The sequence below is a fragment of the Pelodiscus sinensis genome, chromosome 6 (genome assembly GCF_049634645.1).
Source record: "Pelodiscus sinensis isolate JC-2024 chromosome 6, ASM4963464v1, whole genome shotgun sequence".
Taxonomy (NCBI): Eukaryota; Metazoa; Chordata; order Testudines; family Trionychidae; genus Pelodiscus; species Pelodiscus sinensis.
Window position 1 is genome coordinate 87,364,752 of NC_134716.1, and position 22,815 is coordinate 87,387,566.

The window sequence follows — 22,815 nt, forward strand, 5'->3', positions numbered from 1 at the left end:
TCAACTTTGGCTGTGTAGCAACACATCTTTTAGCTTATCAGAGCATTCTGCCTTTAGGCTTGGGAATTAAGAAAGCCACACTTGCAGGTGCAGGACTCATAGGTTGGGGTGTGATGTAGTGGGGATTATGTTAGCTCTGTTTGCTTTGTTGTGTGTGATTCCTACTGTCCGTGTACTATTCTGTTGCAACTCTGTGTATGCCTCAAGTTTCCCTGGGTGCTGGACAGGTACCTGGATGGGAATGGGAAGGTTGGGTGTAGCTCTCACTGAGGGAGGCTACCCCATCTTAGCACGAACACAACAATAGCTCAGGCTGTCTGGTAACCTGAGCATAGATGGGGGGAGCAACCAGGCAACACCTTGCCTGGGAATCTGAACAAAGGAGGGGGAGGGGCTGCCTGGAGGGCTGGGACCTGTTGCTGAGTGTGAGAGTTACTCTGGGTTGGGGGAGAATGCAGGGAGGGGGCTCAGACTGCTGGCTCTGGGCCTCCCTGCTTCAAGTTGGATTTGACTGCTCCTAGTTCTTGTTAACAACAAATCTGTGTTACACTGTATCCCTCTCAACTAATAAACCTTCTTGCTGGCTGAGTCTCACATCTGACTGCGGATGGGGGTGCAGGGCTTGGTGACTCCCCCACACTCTGAGATACGGTAAAGGAGCAGGCCACCGTTTTGAGAGATCAGGTGAGGAATGAGCTGAGGAGGAACAGAAGGATATATTGCCAGCTGTGTCAGGTAAGAGCATCTGACCTGCCTTGGCCAAAAGGGGCAAGCAAAATAACTCTCGCATTATCTTGTTGAATTTTCAACAGGGCCATGGATAGAAAATGGGAAAAAGATACATGAGGTGTCCCTGTGCCATGGGAGGTTCAGGGCACCTCTCAGTAACTGTTCCCTGGGCAGGCCCAATAATGGGGACATTTCTTGTTCAGATAAAATAGCAAAGAGATCTCTAGTACAGGTTCCCCAAAGGGTGAATGTGTGTCAAAGCACCTGAGTTTAGTTCCCACTCATGATAGTAATTTGTGACAAATTCAAACAAACTGTTGGCTGTCACGTTCTGGATCCTTGGTAGATAGACTTTGGAAGTGGTACATCCTTCACAGTGTGCTCATCCCAGCTATCTAAGTACTTCCTTGAAGAGGGAGGAAGATCTGGCACCCTCTTGATAATTTATGTAAAATATAGGGCATATTAAGTGCATCATGATCTTCATGTGGATTTTCTTGATGAAAGGCAGAAAGTGCATGCAGGCATTACTGCCGGCACTTACTTCTTCCACAGAAGTGACCCTTCATGCCATGCTTTTGGAGCGATTTGCCCTGAACCTTGTGGTTGTGTTAGGTGAGCTCAGCCTATTTGAAAGACATCTGTCCCACTGTAGTGAGTTTCTGTGCTGCTTTTAAGGGTGGCTCTAAGAATGACAATAGCTGTATGGGAGTTGGTGTTTCGGTTCAATGAGGAGAAACTCAGAATAACTGCTTGGGTGGAGTAGTCTGTACTGATAATGGTCTTGACCAATAGGTAAACTAGGAAATCTCATCACTCTAAAACTGGAATAATGGCTGCCAGCACAACCAGCTTGAACACCTGTGCCTTCCTGTATTTGTTTAATGCCCTTAGAGCTAGAATAGGACTCCAACTTCTTTTCACTTCTAAAATCAGGAAATAATGGCAGTAACCGCCCCACGCACCCTCCCCGGCAGCTCCTGCAGTAGTCCACTGGCATAAATACTGATGCATTTCCTGATAAAGTAGGTTCTCAGGGGAAGAGTCCCTGAAGTGGGGCAGGGAAGAAGGGTTGGAATGGGGAAGGAACATTAATTGAATGTCATAGCTCTTCGAAAAAAAATCCAGAAACCCGCATGCTGCAGGTGATATAATTGCTGTGAAATAGGGCCAGGAAATTTCTGAGGGGATGTGGCAAGTGTGTAGGTGGCAGCTGACACTGCAAGATGTAACTGAGCAGTCGAGGGCCTGAACCATGAGAAGTGCTTAGAAGAGGAATGGGTTACCTGAGAATGGAATGAAATGGGTTACCTAGGGAGGTGGTGGAATCTGCAGCTCTAGAGGTTTTTTTAAGCCCCAGCTTGACAAAGATCTGGCTAGGATGATTTAGTTGGGGTTGGTCCTGCTTGTGCAGGGGGCTGGATTCAATGACCTCCTGAGGTCACTTCCAGCCCTAGGTTTCTATGGTGGCTTGAAAGACAGCAGATTGGGATGAGCAGCAAACTGCTTCCATATTTGAGTCCTGGTCCTCTTACCATATAGCTCATCACAGTGCTGAGATGGTGGGTATGGTGTGGCTGAGACACAGAGATCCTCTTTTCTGCCTTGCAGAGTAGATTCCTAGGGAGTGTAGTATGGTCCAGGAATCCAAGTGTGGGAAGAAGAATCTTCTATTCCGTGAAGTGTTTGGGCCCATCAAACAGGAAGTTTTCTGCATCTCCTTGGGCAAATCAAAAAGGTGTAGTCAAAAAGCCCTCCTGAGTACCATTATCATGAAGACCAGACAGGCCGCTGCATCAGCCGCATACAGTGTTGTCTCTAGCAACCAATCTGGTTATGAATTGATCTTCTTTAAGGAGGGTATGAAATTGCTACTTTTTGGTCTCTGGTAAATATTCCAGAAACACCTTTTCCCACAAGTAATAAAATCTTATTTGGCAATTTGCAATTCTAAACAGCTTTGTCACTGACAAGTATTCCATTGTATCAAACTCGATCGTATGGTGGTGTCATGATGACGTTTGCTTTCTGCATCAATCACATCCACAATGTTGGAGTTTGACTTCAAATGTGCCACTTTGAGGGATGTGGAGTTTTTTGTTTTGTCATTTTTGGTTGGTTGGTTCTGTTACTAGGGACAACTTTGGTAGGTTCTAGAATCACCTCATTAACTGGGAGGGCAATTCTGGATGAGGTGGTGGTGTGCAGAATATCCCCAACTTGTGATGTTTATCTCCCTGTAAGAATCTGCTGCTCATCTGCAACCCTCTTGGCAAGATCCTGAAAGTTATTAAAATCACCTAGTGATGGGGGTGGGAAAGTCTCATTTGGTAGAGGTAAGAAGTTTGCTGGAGGTATAGCTTCCCCTTGCAGCCCTTCTTCCTATTCTGAAAAAGCATCCTCCAGCCATTTCTCAGAGGCTCCGGACAGCTATGCTATAGGAGGCCATCTGGTGGACTCTCTGAGACACATTGTATGGCTGTGGGGTGTGTGTGTGTGTGTGTGCGTGCAAGAAGGCAATGTGGGGGGATGAGGTGGTCAGGCATGGATGATCAGTGAAGAGGGAAAAACGATAACAGGAAACTTGGAAATGGCAGAGGTACTTAATGACTTGTTTCGGTGTTCACCAAGAAGTCTGATGAAGCCGAATAGTGAATGCTAGTGAGATGGGGTAGGTTTAGAAGTTAACATTTTTAAAAAAAAAACAAGTTAAAAATTACTTAGAAAAGTTAGATGTCTTCAGGGCCTGATGAAATACATCCTAGAATACTCAGGGAGCTGATAGGAGGTATCTGAGCGTTTAGTTATCTCTGAAAAATCATGGAAGTTGGGAAAGATTCCAGAAGACTGGAAAAGGGCAAATATAGTGCCCATTGATAAAAAGGGGAATAAGAACCCAGGAAACTACAGACCAGTTAGTTGAACTTCTGTGTCAGGAAAGATAATCTGCAAACATCTGGAAGAAAACAAGGTGAGAGGTAACAGCCAGCATGGTTTTGTAAAGAACAAATCACGCCAAACCAATCTGATAGCTTTCTGTGATAGAATAACAAGTTTTGTGGATAAAGGAGAAGTGGCGGACATGGCATACTTAGACTTTAGTAAGGCATTTGATACAGTTTCAAATGACCATCTTATCAATACAGTAGGCAAACAACTTAGATGGGGCTACTATGAGATGGGTGCATAACTGGCTGGATAACTGTTCTCAAAGAGTAGTTTAACAGTTCACATTTCTGCTGGAAGGGCATAACAAGTGGGGTTCCACTGGGGTCTGTTTTGGGACCGCTTCTGTTCAATATTTTCACCAACAATTTAGATTATGGCACAGAGAGTACAATTATTAAACATGAAGACAAGACCAGCCCGAGCCCACCTCTGGGGCACACAGGCTGGGCCTTGCGGCCGTGGGGAGAAGGGCACTGCTGGCCAGGGCCGGCGCTGTGGGAACCAGGTGCGCAGCGCCTGATGGCAGCTGTAAGGGATGCCACACGCCCCTTACAGCTGCCATCAGGTGCCCTCCATCAGTTGGCGCCCTGGGCAGCTGCCTAGCTCGCCCATGCCTCAGTCCAGCCCTGTATGCAGATGATACCAAGCTCGGAGAAGATGCAACTGATTTGGAGGATAGTCATAATTCAAATTGATCTGGACAAACTGGAGAAACAACCTGCGGTAAATGGGATAAAGTTTACGAAGGACAAATGCAAAGTACTCCACTTAGGAAGGAACTATCAGTTTCACACTTACAGAATGAGGAAGTGACTGTCTAGGAAAGAGTACTTCAGAGAGAGCTCTAGGGGTCATAGTGGACCACAAATTTAAATAGGAGTCAACGGTGTGACGCTGTTGCAAAAAAAGCAAACATTCTGGGATGCATTAAGATGAGTGTTGTGAGCAAGACACAAGAAGTCATTCTTCCGCTCTACTCTGCACTCATTAGGCCTCAGTTGGCGTATTGTGTCCAGTTCTGGGCACCACATTTCAAAAAAGATGTGCAGAAACTGGAGAAGGTCCAGAGAAGAGCAACAAAAATGATTACAGGTCTAGAAAACATGAGCTATGAGGCAAGGTTTGAGGAATTGGGCTTGTTTACTTTGGAAAAGAGAAGACAGAGGGGACATGATAGCAGTTTTCAGGTATCTAAAAGAGTGTTACTACAAGAAGGAAAGGGGAAAATTGTTCTCCTTGGCCTCTGAGGCTAGGACAAGACACAATGGGCTTAAACTGCAGCAAGGGAGGTTTAGGTTGAATATTAGGAATACTTCTTGTAAGGGTGGATAAACACTGGAATAAATTGCCTAGGCAGATTGTAGAATCTCCATCTCTAGAGATATTTAAGAGCAGGTTAGACAGACATCTATGAGGGATGATCTAGATGGTACATGGTCCTGCCATGGGGGCAGGGGACTGGACTTGATCTCTCTTGGTCCCTTCCAGTTCTAGTATTCTATGATAGGGTTACACCCTAAGGGTCCCATACCACAATAATGGGGGTTGATTCAATGGCACTGGGGAAGATCCTCATATTGCAACAATGGGCCACAGGTTTCTCCTACCCACTGTCAGACTTGTCACTAGGTAGGGATGGTACTGGCTGGGGTAGTAGCAGTATAGGCCCAGTGCCAAAAGTGATTCCAGGTGTCTGGATGTGCTCAATACTAGGGCCCTGGCACCACGTAATGGGGACTGTGGTTCTGCCCCAACCATCTGGTCTTCAGGGTACCAGAGTCATGTGACTCCCTGGGCTCACTCAGTACTACACAGGAGTAGTAGTTGTACTTTATTGATACCAATGGTTGAGATGGTTCAGAGCACTCCCGAGATGAGTAGTGTTGTGCCAGGTACTGAAAGTGGTCAATGCCGCACTTTTAAAGACAGTACAGTAACTCTTTCTCTCGGTCCCCAGTGCTCCGGGATACCAGAGCTCACATGTTACTATGGGCTTACTTGGTACCACCGAGGAGTGTTCATGATACATTGTGAGCACCAAGGGTTGGGAGGGTACAGAGCACCCTGTTAATGGGAGTTGTCTCATCTGGTACCAAAAGTTCTCTCTGCCACTCTTTCAGAGATGGTTCGGTAATGCATAGCACAGTGCAGTGCCCTGAGAAAAAACCAACAAGATTGCTTAAATGTTCCCACGTTAAGGTTACATTTGATGTGCAGTTATACTTCAGTGTCTTTGAAAAAAGTATGATTTTTAAGTTCTTCAGTTTCAACTTTAATATTAAATTAGTTCTGTTCAAAATCAGATTCATTTAACAGTTGGACTCCTGGTTTTTTTGTTTTGTGATTGATGTCCATCTGGAGTATTCACTTCACCTTGGGATACAGCTCTACATGCTTGTCCCTGACTGCTGCAGCAATATACTTACTCTTTGCTGGTGTTCTATTCTTTACTCCTTAGTTCTTTTGACATTACAGGCCATTTCACAGGGTGAAGCAGCTGTCGAGAGCAACATTGTGGAGACAGCAGGATCTCTCTTCTTGCATAGGTTTCAGTGGGTGAGTAGCTCCTATGTGCATACTTATATCTTAATACGTCCCTAGCTCAAGAGTGTATTTTAATGTGTATAACAGAACCACTCCACACTAGGAAACGAGATACTCAGTGCAAGTTAGCTTTGGTGAATTAGTGAATAAATCAACAAGCACACACACACAAAATGAAATAATTAGCACAGTAGAGACTCAGCCACATTTGGGGATAGGCAGCAATACGTTAGATATTATAAAGGGGAACTACTCACTAGTAAGGGATTTTTGTCACAGTCCTCTTCTTCCCATTCCAGTATTACATCAGGCACTTATCTCCACCAAAGGGGACGTAGATTACCCACTTTCACGTCAGAAAATGAAAGAAGGGAAGGAAGAAGGAACGGGAAAGAAGTTTTATGCCAAACCAAACCACTGAGGATTTCTTTGATTCTCCTCTTCTGTTTGTTCATCTTAGAGAAAACTTACTGTTACACCTAGTGCTACAGCAAAAGGAGAGCCTATGTGAAAAACATTTTTAGGATATTTCTATACACACAAACAGGTAACATTTTAATTGATTGTATGGTTACTCTGCAGTTCTGTCCACTAAAGCTTCAGCTGTCTGCTTAAAACAGTTGTTCCTCTGCTCACTACAGTGAGTAGCCCTGTGTGTGTCAGTACTCTAATGCAACAAACTTTGATTCACTTTTCTACTGTGGAGCTCTTCAGGTTGCCAAAATGCCTTCCTGTCCTCCTCTCACTCCTGGATTCTCACTGAATATTGACACATTTTCTATAATTTGTCCACCTCTGAATTACCATTACATCCCAACAGCCGAAACTCTCCTCCACATCTTTCTTACTATTGTCCGCATTACTCCAGCAGCTTTGCCTCTCTGCTCTCAAACCCTCTCATCATGTGGTAACTGGAATAAAATGCTCAATTCCAATGTTGGCTTTCTGGCTCATTCCAATCAAGATCAAACATCCCTTTCAGGATCAGTATAATGTTTCACACCTATTATAACTAATCTGACATCTGAATGAGACTTAGACCCTGAATTAACTAACTAATTGTCAGAGAGGACATTAAGAACTGCTCTAGGACTCTGTGATATGCATGTTGGGAGTTTAGGATCCCTAAGTGCTACCCTCATACATAGCCAACAACAGCAATGCAAGAGTAAGTGAAGTTGATAAGGCTAGATGTGCTGATAATTATCACTGAGACAGTGATAAGGAGGGATCTCTACACTCCTTAGTCAAGACTAGCATGGATACCACTTGCTGATTAAAGATTTCCACTGGAAAATACTTTTGTAGAAATCAAAGCACTTTATGGGATCATTTAAGTTTTAATGAAAACTTTTAACAGAGAACAAATACCATTGACTGGTTTCATTTTCACTTACATAATATTTTACCCGATAAAAGGCTAACTTTGAAATATATTAAATGTAACCTATAAATATAATCTTCAGAATGATTTGACAGCCTGTTTCCATTATCCTGATTTGTTTTTTTTTCATTTGTAACTTTCTAGGAAGTTTTGACTTTGTTCCAGTTTGGATCAAAGTTAGAATTGTACATGGAATGGAAACAGTTTTCCCTTCACCTCCACCTGTCCACTAGGCTAAACTATCCATCAGGCTGTTGGAAAACTAAGCCAGGAGTTACCTTAAGCCAGCACCTCCACTGACCACACTGATGCCAGCTTCCTAAGGAAGTGTAATACACATGGAACCATAAGTATAATTGAGTGGTGGCATAGTCCCACTTTTTCTCACAATGGTCATCTTGCCAACTTTGCCTGATTAGTTTTTTTAAAAAAAAGAAAGAGCCAGGTCTGCTGTTCCCTATGTAGTGCTGCCTGGGACTGAACCATTGGCAGGGACTCCTCTACTACCTTGAGGAGAATACTAGAACAAGGAGATGACTGGAAACATGGAGGCTACGTCTACACTGCAGGCTTCTTGCTCGAGATAGTCAGCAAAAAGTTATTGCGCAAGAGCGTGTCCACACAGCCATGTGCTTTTACGCAAGAGCATCCACGCTGACATGGACGTCCTTGTTCAAGAAAGCTCTGATGGCCATTCTATGAATGGCCATCAGAGCACCTGTGCTTTTTCCCATAGGCTTTCTTGTGCAAGAAACCCCTGTTATACGTCCACCCATGCCTTTTTGCGCAAGAGCTCTTGCGCAAAAAGGCTTATTCCTCATAGAAAGAGGAATAGCTCTTGCACAAAAAGCCCTGTCTTCTGATGATCTACTGTACTTTGTCTTGTGCAAAAACGCACTTGTAGTGTGGACACTCCGTAAGTCTTTGTGCAAAACTCTGCAGTTAGGGACCATTAAGGGTTAGGGACCATTAAGGCTGGTAAGAAAAGCCTTGGGAAGGATACTATGAGGGAATAGTGGGGGAGAGGGCAGAGTGAATACTAGAAGAAGAAAGAAAAGGAAAGCAAAGTAGTAAAACGTCTATGGGAGAAGTGTTTGATGAGGGAAAGTGAGGGAGAGAATGAACTTTTATAAGAGAGAAAATGAAAACAGAGTAGAGAAACTAGGATCAGGAACACCAAGGATCACAAGGGGGAAGGAGAGCAAATGGAAAGAAAGATGGAGAGTAAGAAATGGAAGGAACAACAATTACACAATACAGAAACATACTGAGGGGAGCACAGATCATCAGTTTTTAAAGAAAACGTATTAAATTGGAAATTATGGCAAGCTATGTTGAAGCCTAAACTTACTATGATCTATTCAAATAATTTAAATTACCCATAATGCTTGAATGATATTTATGTATGTCTAGACTGCATCCTTCTGTCAGCAGAGGGATGCAGATTAGGCAGGTCAACATTGCAAACGAGGCAGGGATTTAAATATTCCGCACCTGATTTGCATAAAATGGCCACCGCGTTTTGCCGACTCAGCACTGTCAGCAAAAAGCAGCAGTCTACAGGGGGATCTGTCGAGAAAACGCCTTTTTAGACAGATCCCTTACGCCTCCTTTCTCGACAGATGCCCCTCTAGACTGCCACTTTTTGCCGACAAAATGCTGAGTCGGCAAAACATGGTGGCCATTTTAATGCAAATTAGGTGCGGGATATTTAAATCCCTGCCTCATTTGCAATGTCGACCTGCCTAATCTGCATCCCTCTGCTGACAGAGGGATGCAGTCTAGACATACGCTATATGTTTACTCTCTGAGGATATAGAACAAGAAGCAATGGACTTAAACTGCAGCAAGAGAGTTTTAGGTTGGACATTAGGAAAAACTTCCTGTCAAAGTGGTCAAACACTGGAATGAGTTGCCTAGGGAGGTTGTGGAATCTCCATCTCTGGAGATATAAGAGCAGGTTGGACAGACATCTATCAGGGATGGCCTAGATGGTACTGGGTCCTGCCATGAGGGCAGGGGACTGGACTCGATTACTTTTCAAGGTCCCTTCCAGTTCTAGTGTTCTATGATTCTATGTCTGCTGCCAAAGTTTTCAAGAAAGTTGTGCTACTGAGCTGGTGGAAGTTACTGATTAATCACCTGGAAGCAGAGACTGCTGAACTGCTAAAGCAGTTCTTGATAGCAATAGCCTCTTGTAAAGGTGCAGGGCAAATATTTTCTTTGAGTTTATGCAACCGTTTCAGTTCAATAACTAGTTAATAAACTTATGGGAACTGAAAAAAGCTTGTTTTCTTCTTCTAATCTATTGTCAATAACTAGTTTTGAGACAATGAGGTATTCTTGAAGGGCATGGTGACCAGAAACAGTTCAGTTCACTAACTTCACATAATACTTTCCTTGTTTAACAATTGTTTGCAGTGTCTTAGCTGCGTTGCTCCCAGATACAACAGTGACAAGATGGGTGATGCAGTCCTATTACTGAACCAACATGCTTTTGAGCTACACAGAGATCTGCCTCTATAGATAACTCAAAAGTGTGTTCCTTTCACCAACACAAGGTGGTCCATTAAAATATATTAAACAACATAGGTGAGGTAAGTCAGTTTCAATGCAAAATAGATTTGGATAAACTCTTTTTCTTACACATCAAATTTAAGTTACTTGTTAAAAAAATATTTTATGAAATTTGCAAATGAATTATAATTTTTATCCAAATATAGCATGATGCAAATCATGAGTAAAACATGATCAGCTAGTAAATAAATGCATTATTCAGCATTTTTTCTAATAATAAAAATATAAACATTAAGAATCTGAGTAAATATAAGTTATGCCCAATAACTGCGTAAATAAATAGATATAGACATACTATATGCTCCTGCTAAGTAAAACAAACAGTTTTAGTGTGAAGGGTATATATTATTCAGTTGCAACTCAACATGTTTTCCTGAACCTTCTAGAGGTAATCAACCTCTCTTCAGGAAAATAACTAAAATTAAAAATGCAAAACAAGATTCAAATCAAGTATTTAAATCAAGATTAAAATCAGTTGTGTGTGTTTGAAGCGTGTGTGTGTGTGTGGGGGGGGGGGTTGGTTTCTTTGCATTTATATTTGCCGATTGGAGGATGTAATATACTTTAACCACCCAGCTCCAATAGACTTCTATTGGCAGGAGATGAATAGTAGTTAATGGTCTGGGAATCTGAGAGGTCCAGTGAAATTCTTTTAAAAAATAGCATATTAAATTGCCCTAAATCTTGTTGAGGAAAATTTGATTTCTCATCTGGTGATAGATACTGTATATGAAAATTATATTAAAAAAAAATCTTACCTGGAAATTGTGGTTCTAATTCTTCTCTCAACATCTTGGTTTGTCCTTCATTTGTGAAGGTTCTGGAAACTCTGCATTAGCTTCTGTGGAGGCTGGTGCTACCTGACCTACAGGAAGAATTCGTTCTTCATCAAAAATTCCACTAAAATATTTAGGTTGTTGGTAAAGGCTATGTCTAAACTATGATCCTCCTGCAGAAGAGCAAATGTAAATGGAGCAAACATTTGCATGTGTCACACTCATTTGCATTTCCTCTTCCTCTCCCTTTTGCACAAAAAACCCCTTGGCTATGTCTAAACTACATCCCTTTTTCGGAAAAGGGATGTAAATTAGACGTATCGCAATTGCTAATGAAGCAGGGATTTAAATCTCCCGCACTTCATTAGCATAAAAATGGCTGCCGCTTTTTTTCAGCGCGGAGCTTTGTCAGAGAAAAGCACCAGTCTAGACGCTGATCTTTCGAAAAATAAAGCCTTTTCCGAAAGATCCCTTATCCCTCTTGAAATAAGGAATCTTTCGGAAAAGGCTTTATTTTTCGAAAGATAAGCATCTAGACTGGCGCTTTTCTCTGACAAAGCTCCATGCCGAAAAAAGCTGCAGCCAATTTTATGCTAATGAAGCGCAGGAGATTTAAATCCCCGCTTCATTAGCAATTGCGATATGTCTAATTTACATCCCTTTTCCGAAAAAGGGATGTAGTCTAGACGTAGCCCTTCTGTGCAAGAGCCGTTCTTTCTCAAAAAAATTTGAGGAAGAATGGATCTTGCGCAAAAGAGGGGTTTTGCGCAAAAAGGCGCCGTCTACACAATGCTTTTTGTGCACAAACCTCTTGTGCAAGAGGGAAAGGAAGAGGAAATACAAATGAGTGTGACATATGCAAATGAGCGCTCCATTTGCATTTGCTCTTCCGCAAGAGGATCATAGTTTAGACATAGCCTTGTTGTTTTGTGCCCACTGGAAGCTGTCCTTGACAGGTTTTGAAAATCCTCAATAAACAACTAGAAGAAGTTTCTGCCAGTAGATTTTTCTAACCTACCCCAAAATTGAAGAGAAGGAAAAAAATGAACCAATTAGATAACAATGTTCTGTCTCACTGATAGCGTAAAGGTGAGAGACATGGATTGCCCATAGCTGCTGTGACACCAAAACAGAAAATTTTGAGACTATGAATGGTAAGATCACCTCAAAAATACTTTCTGGATTTGTGGAGGAAGAAGGCTGAGAGACAACAGGATATGCAGGGAACCAGCGTTCTCAAAGTGCGCATATACTATATTCCATACTGAAATATGCTTGGTTCTGCTCTTGGGACTGTGGCTGTATGACTCTTTCTCCTGGCAGACCCTTTTGCAATGAGTTGGTCCAAATAGTCTGGATGCACCCAAAGATAGAATGGTATGAGGAATTTGGAAAGTGGCTCCTTCATGAACCTGCTGTTGCAGATGCCCCACTTCAGAAGCTGTATGTTCTGCTGTGAAAACCATGAAACTCTGACAGTGAAAGAGCTGCCTGTGTCACATGACAGATTCTTAGAGAGAGCTCTCAGAATTCTTTTGCATTTCTTAGATTTTTTTTTTAAACCTGGGCTTTTTTTCCATGTCCTCAAGCTAAATGATCTAAAATAACACTTAAGTCCAGATTTACTGGACTACACAAACTCATCTTCATTCAAGACTGCACTAGGAGTCACAAATGGGGCTTTAAATCACATATATGCTCTCCTGATCCCAGGGCTGGCTGCCCATCCCCAAAAAGGTCATTCTGAGAGCTAGGGCATACTTGGTTCCCCCAAATCTCCTTTGCTTTATGCCAAAACTTGAGGAGAGTGGGGTGCACAGGAACCTGTGGATTGCACTATACACGTGGAATCCCCATGTACACAATTATGCCAGCTTTCCAGTTCCTTTACATTGCCAGAGCAGTGGAAAGTAGGTCAATTAGGATCGACTGTCTAGCCCACAGACTCTACTCATTAATTTGTATTTAAAATAGTGTGTCAAATTAAATGCTCATGTGAACTTGAGGATTTACTCAGTTTATTTTATTAAACAGGACTAGGAATTCTAAAAATATTATTCAGTGATAAAGTCCAGCTTTGTACTATTGAAAATTAGTGCATGCATGTAGCATCATCAGAAAATCAGAATATTGCTTTGCTTTGCTTTTTGCCTTGTTTAGAGAATATGAGTGCATAAGTGTGCATCTTAATTGCATAGTCAGTTACTTAGAGTGCACACACCTCTGATACAATTAAGTTTGCTTTTTAAAAAAGTTATTCCTCAATGTTAAGAGCCATACTCTAATCATTTGACCTTATCCTAAAGCAATGACAAGTAAAACAGTCAATATATTTGTAAGACTAATGGGCCAGACTTTGCCAAACGGAGTATGAAAAGAAAAGATTTCTGGTTCACATAGGCTCTGAACTTGTGACAATAGCCTGATGTAGATTTTGCATTTTACTCTGTAACTACCTTTCTGAAATATGATGCATTCAGGGCATTGTTCTATAGCCTCCTCAGCAAAGAAACAGAATGTGATGATGAAACCAACTGAGGTTCATCCATTTACTCAAGTTAAGCCTGGATTTAACGCTTATCCAATAGTCTGGAGAAGGGAAAGATGTGGAAAAAGAAAACCTTCCATAGCTGGCAACTGAAGAAGGAAAAATCAAAATCAGTTTTCTTTAGCTGATGCATTCTCCTCCACTCTTTTCTTATTAAAAATTTACTTAATAAAGAATGATCTTCTTCAAATGCCACCATCATATTAGACAGTCACCTCCTGAGTCTTCTTTACCATTCAGTTTCAACCCTATCTGTAAATTCACTCCTCTAAACTACTTACCTGAAAAGTGCTCTTCTTTGAGATTTTAAACCAATTAACTAGTCTGTATCCTTCCCAGCACCAAGTAAAATCCACTGTTGATTAAATATTTTGTTTTCCTTTCCAGTTTTCTTAGAAATTTGCTGAGAGCAGGAAATCATGCTGGCAGACTTTAATATGTCTATATAGAAGAATACAACTTCAGGATCATTCGGTTTTATGCATTATGAGAGAAACACTCCAAAAACTAACTTTCCAGACGGGGATGTACTTATAAAACCTTTTATGTCAAATTCAGGATTTCACAACATGACACGCCAATGCAAAATCCAGTAGCACCTGAAGGATTAAGGTAACTGCTGCAATCATTTGCACACTTTTTAATACCTGAAAAAGTTTTAAGAAAAAAATAAAGAGAAAAAGTACATTCTCCAGAGAACAGCAAGTGTATTTCAAAATAAAAATTATATTTTTGTGTTTTTACTTTTGTTTTTGTTGTTTTTTTCCAATTTTTTTTACAAGACTTATAGTGGTCATATAACAAGTTATACACAATGTGATTGCTCTCCTCTCCTGTGTAGGTTCTTGTTCACATTTTCAGGCTACAGTACCCAACATTAATTTCTAGCATATGTATTCCCATCATTTTATCTAAAGTCAGATACAATGCATAATACCTGTCTCTGGGAAAATTAAGGTTTTAAATATCTTAATACAGAAGTGGAGAGGCTACAGTAGGTATAACCACCTAATTATGAACTTTAAATTACAATTTCTACACACTCACCTACTGTAAATGAACATTTAAAATACTCTTAACAATAAGATTTTATTTATATGTGCACTTATGTCCACCTTATCCCATATCCATGTTTGACAACTATTTGGGAATACAAAGGTGCAGCCCTCAGTAGATTGTATTTTAAAAATGAAATCAAGCATCTTTACTGTATGAGAAAAGAAATGTTCAAATATTATTTTCCAATTTTAGATTTCATTTCACTAGGAAAATATTAAAAATGTGCACATCTAAATTTTTCCATGTACTATATATACATATGTGTATGTATGTATACATAAAAATACTCATGTAACACACATATACAAAAATTTAAGTGGAAATATTTTGTAAGCTGTTTTCCCACAAGTAAATTATATTTTAAAAAATTCTCATCATAAATTTAAAATAATACCACATTTATCATCATTGTATCAATTTGCTATTGTTTTACCTTTCCATCCTCCTAATTAAGCCCATTAAGTTCTAATGGGCTTGATTTACCTGGCACAAGCCAGTTTTAACCAGGGTGACTCCTCTGAAATAACTGAAGTGTCTTCTTATTTACATTGATGTAAGTTGCAAGAGAATCAGGCCCAAATATCTTCATGTAAATTAAAACCTGATGATATCTGCTCACCTGATAGTTACCCAGATCATCATCATTTAACATCCATCAACTTTTTAAAAAATTATGTAACTTGCCACAAAAAAGCTTTCAACCATATGCACGCTGAACTAAGCTTTTTCACCCTCTCAATAAATAAAACAGGTGAAAAAATACCCTAAAATATGGAGGAAACTTAAATGGTGTGCACAATACATACAGTATAATACATGATGTTTTACTATTTGATCTAAACTGTTCTCCTGACTTGTCATGAGAACCTGATAAATCACTTGCAAAGAAAAAAAAAAGACATTTTAAAAATAACCATGTATTGTCTCTCTAATATGAATCAAAATGTGTGTATACATATATACACACATACCAGACCTAAGTTTTCTAGTTTCGAATAGCACTCTATAAAGTGGAAGAAATTGTCTGTTCTTCAAATTTAATAATAATCTGCAATTTGTATTTAACATATTAACATTTTTGGGGTGCAAAAAGTCAGTGCATCTTGAGATTCTTGAGTCTGATACTCATTAATACATTTTTAAAAAGACCAACTCTCACCAACACCGCAGGCAATTTATGGCAACAACATACCTTGATGCACTTCCCATTCAATAAGCAAACATATGACACTTGGCTTACCTTTCAACCACTTTTCTTAAAATAAATATATAGAGAAATGTGTGTTTGCCAAAAGTCTGTTAAAATTACATCAAAACAACTTTAAAACCCATTCACTGAGGGTTAAGTGAATTCAATTCTTCTTTTTAAACAACTACTGAACAGTTCAGAACATTGCCTGGTGTGGTTTTGATAAAAGTGTGGTGTGAAGACCCATACAGAGAAAACATGTCTCCATTTCAATTTGTTATGATCACACAACTTCTAGAAACATCCCTCTTGGCTGGGCAAGTTAAATATAAAGGTAATCCCCTTGGAATAGCTCAATATCCTTAACATGATCAATAAACAGTATTCTCCACTAGCCATTATTACACAAAACTGAAATGTACTGATCAGTCAGAAAAAGTTTTTTGCAAAACAGGCTAATAAAACAACTTCAAGTAACTGCACATACTAATTCTATTTGACGTTTAATAAGACCAGACAGTAAATGTCTGATTACTTATATTTGTCTGTGCATATCAAATTTTAAATTTAAAAAGATTTTTCTGAGGAACTCACCTGCCTTCATTGGTTGGCTTCAAAATGTGTAATAAAATGGGAGACAGTATCTCATAAATACATGGAATTAATTGGAAAGTAAACCATACACTGGACAATATTATAGAACACCAGAGTGAAATTCATAAAGAAATACAGTATCTTCCAGTATAAAAAAAAGGAAGAACTCTATACAAGCAGTTTTATTAACTACGTTTCAATTAAAGATGCAATTCTCTCTCACTCCTGGCAAGAATTAATTGGTAACGGCACTGTTTCTCAACAGTGCAAAATATCCTGAGAAATTATTAAGACTACAACAGAAGACAGGGCTGTCATCACTAAATTTTTGCACAAACAACAGCAATAGATATCTTAATTAAATAAAAAAGCAGATAATCTACATTGTGTCTAACACAAAAAGGGGGTGTGACCTGGGACACTGCTAATTCTTCCACTGGCTAACAATTAGAAAGTAATTGCATTCAATTACTCTTAATACCTTTCAAGTTATTTATGGCCAATAATATACATGGAGGTAATTTGTAATTCAAGTGTTTTCTTTTTCAACTAGCTACAAGCTGAATTCTAAATTTTATGTTGAAATATACTATTCAAATTTAAAATAGGCCCTCTTGGAGGAGCATTTTTCTAATTTTGTGCAACTTTGATGCAGAGCCCAACATAGTCCTATGAAGAGAGACAGTGCATCTTTAAGATGATTGGCACTGAAATCCCATTTCTTTAGCTGCATTCTATTAGCTTGGCCAGATTATCTCTTAATTCTGTTAGTTCAAAGATTTTTCCATCAAGAATTTCTAAAAGAGTCTTCAAGTTATTGCGAAAAGCTTCTTGCTCATTCTGACTTTTCTCCAGACGTTGCTCTAGATCAGACAGCTGTCCTTCCAGATCCTTGTTTCGAATTTCTACTTCCTTCAGAGAAAACATGCAGTATGTTAATGTACAATTTATAAATAGAATGTAGTTTTTTCTTCCTCTTGTCATTCATGTCTGTCTTGGTTAATACAGATTTTTAAAAGGCTATAGTTAAACTACTTGCAACCTTCCAGCTTCAGCTAACATTGTTAGGCCAATGAAGAATCTGAAACACACTATCTTCCTTGTGTCTTTTCAGTAAAACAGCCAAAGGACAGGACATTTAGGATAAAAAGATAAAATTATATAGCCAGTGAGTGCCACATTGAATGTAAGACATTAACTGAGGTATATTTGCTATTGTTTCTTATATAAATATGTCACTTACTAGAAGTGTCTTCAAGGGATTATTTTAATCTTAACCAATCTCCATTTTAGGATACATAGATTAGTTAAGGACACACTCCCAACAATAAATGAAAATAATGATCTCACATCTTAAACATATACTTCATGTGTGAATGAACACTATTCCACTGTAAACCCACTGCATGTGCTATTTCACAATTCACACTGACCAGTCTAGAGTAAGACTAATATCAAGGTCAAACTAACTGTAAGAAATGCATAACAGCCACCTATTAATTACACCTTTTATTTTACTGAAATATATCTTTCAGAGCTTCTCTCCATTGCCAAATCTGAGTAGTTTCTGAACTGCCATACACAGAAGTTGTTCCAATATCATAATGGGTAGGAGGGGAGATGTGGTCGCAAGTCAAATGAAGCTCAGGGGGAATTGGACCAGGGCATAGGAACGGACTCTGTGGGTGCGCCAACCTTAGAGCATCCATAGGAAAAAAATTTGGGGGGAGCAGAGCACCCACTGAAAGTCAAGTCTCTCTGTTCCTTTTGCCTGCTGGTGGACACACAGACAATCCCGCTTCCCACCCCATCCTCCCAGCACTTCTGGAGTGCTGCAAACAGCTGATTGGCAGTATTCAGGAAGCTCTAGTTTAGGAGGATGGGGAAGTATCAGGGAACAGGCACACTTGGGGGAGCAGACAGGGAGGAGGAGGGACAGGAGTTTGGGGAAGGCATGGAAAGGGGAAGGAGAGGAGCTGAAGCTGAAGCTGGGGCAGATGTTTGGAGGAAGGTGTGGAGCGAGGGCAGGGACTGGGACAGAGACAGTGGCAGTTGAGCACCCCTTGTCTGGAAGGACAGTCAGCCCCTCTGTACCAGGGCAAATGTCTTTTCCCATCTTTAAGGCAGAGGAGCATGCATGGTTAGTATAGGTCACAGACCACAATGATGCTGAAATCCAGGCTGTGCGGATCAAGATGCAGAACTATATGCTCAGACCGCTAATCTGTGTGGTCATGTATTTAAGAGAAGAGCAGCTATAATAAATTCCAGTTTATGTAAATTGGTGCTGCCCTTGAGCTTCTGGCAAGTTATCAAGATGAGCATCACTTAGGTGTGGTGTAGCTTATTGTAAAGCCCCTTGTTTGTCACAGAGGCCATGAAGTCATGGGTTCCATGATGTTCCATGACCTCGGCTTGCCTGGCCTGGGGGGCCACCTGAGCAGCTCAGAAGACCCAGGCTAGTCACACTGGTCACTGCTGGGGCGGTCTCAGGCCCCTCTGTCCCAGAGCAGCAGGAGTGTGGGGGACGGGAGAGGGAGTGATCAGGGCTGGGGTTTGGAGTGCAGGGCAGTGCTTACCTCGGTGGGGCTCAGCTCCTAGATCCACATGCTGCCTCCACCCAGAATCACCGCTCCCCCCCCCCCCAATAGCACCCACTGGCAACAATGCTCAGCCAATGCGAGCTGTAGAGCTGGGACTCTGAGTGGAGCAGAGGCAGCATGTGTAGCTAGGAGCTGGAAGTCACAGCTTCTCAGGATCTGGGTAAGGAGCCTGCCCCAGTTCCACCAAATCCCATGTCCCAAGAATAACGCAAAAAATAGTACAGTGAAACCTTTGTTATCCGACACTCTGTTAACCAGAAAACTTTGTTAACCGGCATTGCCCCCAGCCACAATATTGTCACATCTTTAGGCGCACAGGCCTGGCTTGGTTTACCGTGACTGGCTTAATAAGTTTTTATTTAAGAAGTACTAATCATCTTTAATGCAAAATAGAAATGTGAGATCAACTGCCTCACACTGCAAAACTACCAATATTAAAAACCTGAGTTTTACTATGATTGTCCATTTGGTTTTTCATAGGTTGATGGGACCCTCAGATAACGGGAATTTTTAGGTAACCAGAATGCCCTGATCCCTGAGCATGCCAGATAACACTGGTTTTACTATATTTGTTATTTCTATCATAATAAAGTCCTGTGGGTCTTAGTATAAGGAATGTGGTAAACAGATCACAATCAAATATACATGGTTTTGAGTAAAAGCTGTATTTATGAAACTACTAAACTAATAAAGGAATACTTACTTACTACGAGATCATGTGATCATGGCTGATTGTGTATTCCTTCTCTACATTATTAACGAAAATATTAACTAACAAGGCTCCCAGTACTTACCCCTCCACTGAGTTAGGTTACTTGATACTGTTCCCCATTGGAGTTCTTACCATTAATGGATTAGTCTGTTTCATTCCTGTTTATCAATAGATTTTTATCTAGTTGATATGCATTACAATGTGATATACTTTATAAGGTATAGCCTTTTTTTTAATACAAGCTGTATTTCAAAACATTTTAGAGGTACACAACACATTAATTTGAAAACCAACCCGGCAGCACCCCAGCTGCTCTACCCCAGGTGTCCCCAAGTCAGCTGCTGCTGAAACTGATCAGCGGCTGATTCCAGGAAGCTTGGGGCAGAGCAGCTCTGCCTCGGGCTTCCTGTAGTCAGCCGCTGGTCAGTTTTAGCAGCGGCTGACTTGGAGACGCCTGGGGCAGAGCAGCTTGGGTGCTGCTGGGTTTGTCCAGTAGTGCCACACCTCGGCGCTGTGGGACCAACCCGGCAGCCCCCCAGCTGCTCTACCCCAGGCGTCCTGATTCAGCCGCTGCTGAAACTGACCAGCAGCGAGAAAAGCCTGGTCTGCTGGGGGGGGGGGGGGCACGCAGTAGCTGCGCCCCCCCCCCCCCCAGCAGACCAGGCTTTTCTCGCCGCGGAGGACAGGGGCAGCGGGACTGCCCAGACACGCTGTGGTCCCGCCGCCCACGTCCTCCCCGGCAAGAAAAGCCCCGTTCGTAAGTAGGGATCCGACATAAGTCGGATCCACGTAAGTTGGGGACTGCCTGTACTGGCAACTCCATAACTACCCTTGAAATTCTATTCCAGAGCTTAGCTACATAGTTAGAAAGCTTTTCCACCTAACATCTAACCTGTATCTCCCTTGCTGTACACCCTTCAGCAGACAAGAACAACAACTGATGACAGTCCTCTTTCTAACAGCCCTTAATATATCTGAAGACTGCAATTAGGTCCCCTTTCAGGATTGTTCTCTCAAGACAAAACATGCCCAGTTTTTTAAACTTTCCTTTTTATAATTTTTTGCTGCTCTTCTCTAGTCTTCAATTCATCTATAAGCTTTCCTAATGAGTAGCATCAGAATTGGACATATTATTTGAGCTGAGGTCTCACCAGTGTCAAGAAGGAGGAGACAATTACCTCCTGTGTCTTACATGACATACCTGTTAATACATTCCGGAATGGTATTAACTATTTTTGCAACTACATTACATTGTTAAGTCATATTCTATTTGTGACCACTATAACAACTAGATCCTTTTCAACAGTACTCTCACCTGCCCAGTTATTCCCCATCTTGTAACTGTGTATTTGATTTTCCTTTCTAAATAAAATCCTTTGCACTTGTCCGTTTCAAATGTCATCTTGTTGATTTTTTCTCATGCTCTAATGTGCCAAGGTCGTTCTGAATTCGAATCCTGTCTTCAAAGTGTGTGCAACTCTCCCAGGTTGGTGTCATCTCCAAATGTTATAAAAATACCCTCCACTGTATTACCCAAGCCAATAATAAAAATATTGAATACCACCAGACCCAGGACTGATTCCTGTAGTATCCCACTAGATATATCCCCCAGTTTGACAGCGAACCACTTTGAGTATTGTCTCTCAACCCACCTTATAGTAATTTCATCTAGATCATGTTTCCTAGTTTTGTGAGAATGTCATTTGGATCAGTGCCAAAAGACTCACTAAAATCAAGATACAACACATCTATTGCTTCCCTCCTATCCACTAGGCCAGTAATTCTGTCAGAGAAGGAAATTAAGTTAGTTCTGCATAATTTGTACTTGACAAAGCCATTCATTACAATGCTATTATCCTCTTGATGCTTACACATTGATTGTTAAATTATTTGTTCCCCTACCTTTCCAGGTACCAAATCTAGGCTGACTGGTCTCATCCCCAAGTATTAGTTCCCCCCTTTTAAACATATTTACTATGTTTGACCTGTACAGTCTTCTGAGACTACACCCTTCTTTTATAGCTCTTAAAGATAAATGCTAACAGTTCCAAAATTGTTTCAGAGAGTTCCTTATATAACCAAGGATAAATTTCCTCATGTTCTGCTGACATGAATACATCAAACTCATTTACATATTTTAAAATCATTCTTTCCCTAGGTTGTTTTGCATTCCTTCCACCTTGTTCATATTAATTATGGTGAGTTGCTTGCCACGATTAATCTTTTTAGTGAAGACTGGAGCAAAAAAGTTATTAAAGACATCAGACTTCTTATTGTCATCAGTTATCTCTCTATCTCCACTAAGCAGAGAACCCACACAAGCAGGTTATAAAGAAATGTTTGCTATTTCACTTGTCTCAATTTTGTTTGACAAATTTAGTCCAGCTCCAACTCCATTTTCTCTCTGACTTAATCCTATAGTGAATTTATGGTTCGTCAACAAAAACCTTCCGTTTGCCACAATCTGGGGTATGAATCTATCCTGTACTAGACTGCCATGCACTAACTCTTCTTGTGAATCCTATGAATGCACCCTAACAGTTCATTAGTGTGGTTTGATCTGCTCTGCTTTCAAAATAGTGTAGTAAGAGCTTACCACAGAACTATTAACACACCTCTGCACCCTTCACATAGGGTGATGTGCAACAGGCTACTGCAGGATGGGTCTCATCCTAGACAAGCCTTGATTGTGTATGCTTTCATAGACTGACATCCAGTTTCCACTGAAACCCTTTTCAGTTTCTCATAACTCTGTGAAACACACACCCTTTGAAGCAATTGTTTTTCTTCTTGAAAGTCTGAACAAATTAGTTCATTTTTTGAATTGTGTTTAAAAAAAAGCTTGAGTAACTAACTTGTCATGTTTTGACCAGAAAAATCCAAAATGACTGAACTGTTTTTATTCAAATTTGACTTATTTTGTAGATTGCAGTGAGATTTGTAGTATAAACCAAGTTTGAAGAAAATATATTAAACAATTTTAAAATTGTGGGATTTAAAAGATTTTTCACCGAATACACAGAAGAATTTGTAGTTAGATTTGGAGTGTGGTTGTGTTTCATTTGATTCAGAACAATGGTAGGGCACTGTGAAGCATTTGAATTTAAAATCTGAGTTGGCCCAGTCCATAAGAAATTAAAGTCTCATTTGG

General features: G+C 40.6%; 1 protein-coding gene across 4 annotated transcripts in view; it reads right to left on the minus strand.

Moving 5' to 3' along the window:
• Positions 1-22,815, minus strand: part of HOMER1 (homer scaffold protein 1) — a 169,081-nt gene that overhangs the window by 6,759 nt on the left and 139,507 nt on the right. Inside the window, exons 9-12 of one of the 4 annotated variants that reach the window (XR_012904870.1) lie at positions 16,350-17,261; positions 13,789-13,948; positions 10,942-11,048; positions 6,480-6,568 (exon numbers count right to left, since the gene is read on the minus strand). Coding sequence is in view for 1 of the 4 variants with exons in the window: in XM_006119144.4 (XP_006119206.1) it covers positions 17,073-17,261 (189 nt within the window). In the remaining 3 variants the exon portion in view is untranslated. The other 3 variants (XR_012904871.1, XR_012904872.1, XM_006119144.4) reach the window with 3 other exon arrangements.